At 50.0% G+C, this 5532-nt stretch overlaps 1 protein-coding gene across 1 annotated transcript in view; it reads left to right on the top strand.

The window, feature by feature from the left end:
* Positions 1-1049: 1049 nt before the first annotated feature.
* The window catches only part of pim1 (Pim-1 proto-oncogene, serine/threonine kinase), a 4609-nt gene continuing 126 nt past the window's right edge, over positions 1050-5532 (top strand). Inside the window, exons 1-6 of the mRNA XM_060058577.1 lie at positions 1050-1437; positions 1668-1774; positions 1889-1939; positions 2137-2503; positions 3110-3286; positions 3426-5532. The exon at positions 3426-5532 is cut by the window's right edge and continues 126 nt beyond it. Coding sequence (XP_059914560.1) covers positions 1365-1437; positions 1668-1774; positions 1889-1939; positions 2137-2503; positions 3110-3286; positions 3426-3700 — 1050 coding nt within the window. The 5' untranslated portion in view covers positions 1050-1364 and the 3' untranslated portion in view covers positions 3701-5532. The remainder of the gene's footprint in view (positions 1438-1667; positions 1775-1888; positions 1940-2136; positions 2504-3109; positions 3287-3425) is intronic.

Here is a 5532-nt window from a genome sequence, read left to right as displayed (position 1 = left end):
CAAATGTTAGGTTCCGGTAATTCACCGTTAAATCTTAGAGTAAACTCCAACGTGATCCTGAGGCAGAGAGAGAGAGAGACACGAGTCACACAGAGAGAGAGACAGACAGGGAACAGGAGAAGGGGGGCTGCCATTCAGACAATGCCTGCGCGGGAAAATAAATGAGGGCGGAGAGGGGAGGGGGAGGGTAGCGAGGGTAAATGGAAGTCTTTTATCTCGAGTTTCCCACATCCTGTGAACAACTGAAAACGCGGCCACCCAATTTGAAAGAATGAGTGGAATGCGGCCATTTTCTCTCCGGAGCGCCTCGGCTCCAAGGCGGGATGAGAGCTATTGTATTCCCAGAGGGAAACTCAAACATAGACTATAATTCTAGGCACCTACTCAGCCAATAAACGTTAGTAATGTGAAAGTAATCAGGTAAATAATGGAGGTTGGAACGGCTGGAATGCGTTGATGAACTGCCCTGGTGTGGTTTACGTCTCTGTCGGCCTGAGCAAACTCCCGTAATGGCCCAGGGAATTCCTCCTCACAAGTGAGAAGAGCAACCGCCCGGAGCCGCGAACCTGCCAAGTATGTTCACTCGGCAACAATAAAGTAGACGAGTGCGACAAGACAGACCTATGGATAACTACACCATTATTTAAAAAGTTCGAGATATATAGATGAAAAATAATTTCGAGAAAATTAAATATTTCCTATTATTTTCCAAAAAGTCTTTATAAATTGACATATAATCCTATATCAAACTAAACTGTTGGTTCTACAACAGTCGGTGTTCGGGGTGTTTGAGTGAGTTTCCCGCGGTTGGGAAGGGGTGGTCCCTTCGGCTTTGAATTTGCATTTCCCTCCAAACATAATTCTCTTTTTTGGCGGGTTGGTTATGCGCACCACGTCTTGTCTAGCCGGTTGTGCGTGATTGACGTGCGCTCGGGAAAGCGGATGGGGGGCTGCTATTGGCTGCAGATGAGCGCGGAGGCGGGCAGGAGGGCGTATGACGAAGGCCACGAGGTAACACCCATTTACTATGGCTTTATAGACGTTCTGGCTTCTGTGCCCTTATTCAAAGAGCCGGTGTCCTGACGATCAGACCGCGTTATCCTACTTCTTTATATTTGAATTTTACCGAACTCACTGTTTACAAAACACCGCTCAATCGCGTCTCGTCGTTCTTGTTTTTCGAACAGGAAAAATAATACTTTGGACGAGGTGCGTTTTTCTCGTGTTTTTTTTCCCGGCTAAGCGATCTGGATCTATCGGGTTTTTCCCTCTGCAACGTGGATCACGCGGCTGCGACCAGCGGATCATAACAATACTAAGATCAGACCAGAGAAACACGGTCCTCTCTCCTTGGATTTACAGACATGCTGCTTTCAAAGTTTAATTCCTTCACCCACATCTCCTCGGTGGATATGCCGGCGAAAAACCAGCTCCAAGGTAAGAGCCGCGGTCTTCTGCTCTGTGTCTGTGGTGTCACGCAGGGCTGCAGCAATGGCTCTCCCTGGACCGCCTCAGTCACGCGTTACACATGCCCCACACCCCACCATAGCCGCTATGGGCTTCACATAGAGCCATCGGGTCGGATCTCCGTCGATTTCATCAACCTTTATCACCGTCCAGACGTGATATGGTTTCTAACGTCCCTCGTTGTGTTTTGATCCTGACAGTGAAGGACAGGGAGACGTTTGAGAAGATCTACCAGGTTGGCGGAGTGCTGGGCAGCGGGGGCTTCGGCACCGTGTATTCCGGGATACGAGTGGCCGACGGATCACCGGTTAGTACCACCATCATTGATGCTTATTACGGTTTTCTGGTATTTATTCGCGATTGTTTTGTCTGTGCGGTGGAATACGTTTATTTGACGTGGACATGTTCTTTATTTCCATAGGTTGCTGTCAAACACGTCGCCAAGGACAGGGTATCCGAGTGGGGCGAATTGGTAAGCCTATGTTTATAATTTCCCCAATTGTTATTTAACCGTTGTAAACCGATATGAGTGCAGTATCCATGAAAATTCTTTATTTTTATTTTTATTATTATTATTATTAATATCATTATTATGATTATCATCGAGGTTTTATAACGTACAGTCCCTGTTTCGTGTATTAACGTGTGTTTATTATTTGCTCTTATTAGCCTAACGGCTCTCGCGTCCCCATGGAGATCGTGCTCTTGAAGAAGGTCGGCGCGGGATCCCGCGGCGTCATCAAGATGCTCGACTGGTACGAGCGACACGACAGCTTCATCATCGTCATGGAGCGGCCGGAGAACGTCAAGGACCTGTTCGACTTTATCACCGAAAAGGGTGCCCTGCCCGAGGAGCTGGCCAAGAACTTTTTCCGCCAGGTGCTCGACGCCGTGCGCCACTGCCACAACTGTGGCGTAGTGCACCGGGACATTAAAGACGAGAACATCCTCATCGACCTCCGCACCGGGGAAATGAAGCTCATCGACTTCGGATCCGGGGCCCTGCTCAAGGACACCGTCTACACAGACTTCGACGGTAAGCCGGCTAACACTCTGTCACCATTTGTTTCGGGGTATGTTGATTCCGAAGGGGTTGACCCTGGCTGCTGAATTCTGTATTTGTTTATTTATTTTTGGCCGTTTTTTTGGCGCATACAACGTCACAGCAAATGCAAAGGTTGAGCAGACATTCCTCTCTGGCATTATGCAGACGTCTTGGTTCAAACGTGTGGTTGTCATTGCCACCTATCGGTGGGAAGTGGTATTTTTACAACTCAAAGTTTGTAAACAAAGTCACGTGTCAGCCAGCCCGCCCACAGGGCCTTCTAACCACACACACATACGCAAACAGCTGTGGAGACTCAGCGGCACCTGAGCCTAATAATACTTTGAGAATTAAGATTAAGCCAAAGATTAGATAAGCGGTATAATCTAACAACAATAGTTACAAAACCAATTTCACAACACATTATTCAACAATTAACAATAAACAAAAAAATAAAAGGGTTAAAATCGCCATTTTTTAATTCGTATTTTTTTTAAACCTTTAACCTTTTATAGTGATTAATATTATGTTTTGTTCCAAACAAATGCCATATAAATTGGTTTCTAATCGTTGTTTTATCTTATTTTGTGTTCTCAGGCACGAGAGTGTACAGCCCGCCCGAGTGGATCAAGTACCACCGCTACCACGGTCGCTCGGCAACGATGTGGTCTCTAGGCGTGCTGCTCTACGACATGGTGTGCGGCGACATCCCCTTCGAGCACGACGAGGAGATCCTCCGCGGCCAGGTGCTGTTCCGGCGCAGAGTGTCCACAGGTGAGACCCCCCCCACCTACCCCAAAACCGAGACCCCCACGGCCTCACCAATCTCATAGCGTACACATCAAGAGCATCCGCCATTGGACGGTTTCCCCCCCGACTGACCCCGCCCCCTCTCTTTGTTTCCTCCAATCAGAATGCGAGCAGCTCATCCGCTGGTGCCTGTCTTTACGTCCCGCCGACCGGCCCTCCTTCGAGGACATCATCAACCACAGCTGGATGCAGGGCTCCGCCTCCTCCTCCTACTCCACCTCCGCCATCATCACACACCTGCAGCAGCACCAGCAGCCCGCCGCCGGCGCGCAGGCCGAGAAGACGGTGGCCGCCGCGCCGACCACGGCCGCCACCGAGCTGCGGCTGCACAGCATCGCCCACGAGGCGGGACCCCCCGCCGTGGCGGTGGCGCAGTGACTTGCCCCCCGACGTCCGCCCACAGCCGGGCGGACAGGAATCGATTGAAACGGACTGGGCCTCTGAGTGACATCAGAGCGGCCGCACAGTCGCCGGGCGCTTCGCCGTGCCCCCCCCCCCCCGGTCCCCCACCACCCCCTCCCCTCCCCCGTCCCCATCCGGGACGGACGGACGGACGGACGGACGGAACAGACTCAGCGCGGTAGAAGTCTACCAGCGCAGGGAAAGGCGAGAGAGAGATCGCAAAAGACTGTGACCCCCACCCCCCCCCGCCGCAAGCCGCCCGCCGAAGAAGACGCAGCAAACAACCCTCCCCTTCGAAATGGGACCCTAGACCGCACGTTGATTGTGTGTGGCGTCTGGGTTCGTTTAGGCCAGGCCTGGGGGGGGTTGCCGGCGTGTGCGTGTGTGTGTGTGTGTGTGCGTGTGTCTGCACACAGAGAGGGAAGGCGGAGAAGGGGGGGCGAGAGCTCCGTCCCTCTCACGCTGTCAGGGGGAGCCGGAGAGACCCAGAGAGACTATTTTTAATAAGTGCCTTTTCTGTGTGTCTGTCGTGGGGGATGAGGGAGTGTTGGTCCTGAAAATACTTGAATACTCAGAGAGCACGGAAGCCCTGTTTTTTTTTACGAGCCGTTTGTTTCCTAGCCGGCTCTCTTTAAGAGCTTCTCTTCTTGGCTGTTTTTTTTTTTTTTTGTATTCTCCTCATGGGCCTAGATCAGTGAAGCCTATGCCTTTTATCCACTACTACCACCACCGCCACCACTACTTACTACTACTACTACTACTACTGCGTACTAGAAACACACAGCTCAAATGTCACCCGCGACTGGACAACCTCATATTAGCAAACGGCTAAGACAGCCCGGGTCCGTGAGCAAACAAAACCTGATACACTGGACTTACCTACCTGCCTTCTTTTTACTACAACACACGCACACACACACACACCTTTACGCTACAACACAGCCCGGCCCCGCCCACCTCCTACTGTAAACAAAGGGCTCAGAGAGCCAGGGCGTGGGGGGAAGGGCGGGGCCTCTTCTGCTGCCGCCACTTAGGGACCCCGCCTTTAAGAGGGAGGGCCCCTCCCTTAGGGCACATTGGCAATGCATCACACACACACCCACACACCACCGCCCAAACCACCAACACCACAGCCACAACACCTTCCGCTCTGCTCCTTCTTCACATACACACACACACACACACACACACACACACACACACACACGAGCAATCGAAAGAAAACAAAAGGAGATTAATGTTATGGTATTTCTGTTCAAAAAAGAAAAACAAACACAGTGCCTCAAACGCATCCTAATTTTCTTTTGTGAATAACGAGAATAATAATAAGAGTATTTATTATTGTTGCGGTAAATTTATTTTTTACACCCACGCAATGATGTTTTTATTTTTTATTGTGGAATTGTATTTATTATATTTTATTTATGAGAAAGATTTGGGGCTATATCCGTGTAATTCATTCCACAGTTATTGAAGGGCGCACATATTCTACAAACGGAAAACAAAAAACCACACACAACACAAAAGAACATTAAATTGCTGACCATATTTATGACTTAATTTGAAAGAACAGATGTGTGCGTGCGAGTGTGTGTGTGTGTCTTTGTCTATGTCCTGTGTGTATCTATACATGTTTCGTGTAACAATGTCCCGAAAGCACTTCCATTTTAATGTATGTGAACTTTGCCTACTGATGGGAACTGGTTCAGTTGCCCCCTGGTCTACCGTGTGGGGGACCGCCTGGAGTGTGTGTGTGTTTGTGTGTCTATGTGTGTGCAGTTGAGTGTGTGTTCATGTTTGTGTCACGT

This window comes from Gadus macrocephalus, chromosome 1, assembly GCF_031168955.1.
Source record: "Gadus macrocephalus chromosome 1, ASM3116895v1".
In the NCBI taxonomy this organism is placed as follows: Eukaryota; Metazoa; Chordata; class Actinopteri; order Gadiformes; family Gadidae; genus Gadus; species Gadus macrocephalus.
The sequence above is the reverse complement of the archived record's forward strand: the minus strand, read 5'-3'. Positions and strand labels throughout refer to the sequence as shown.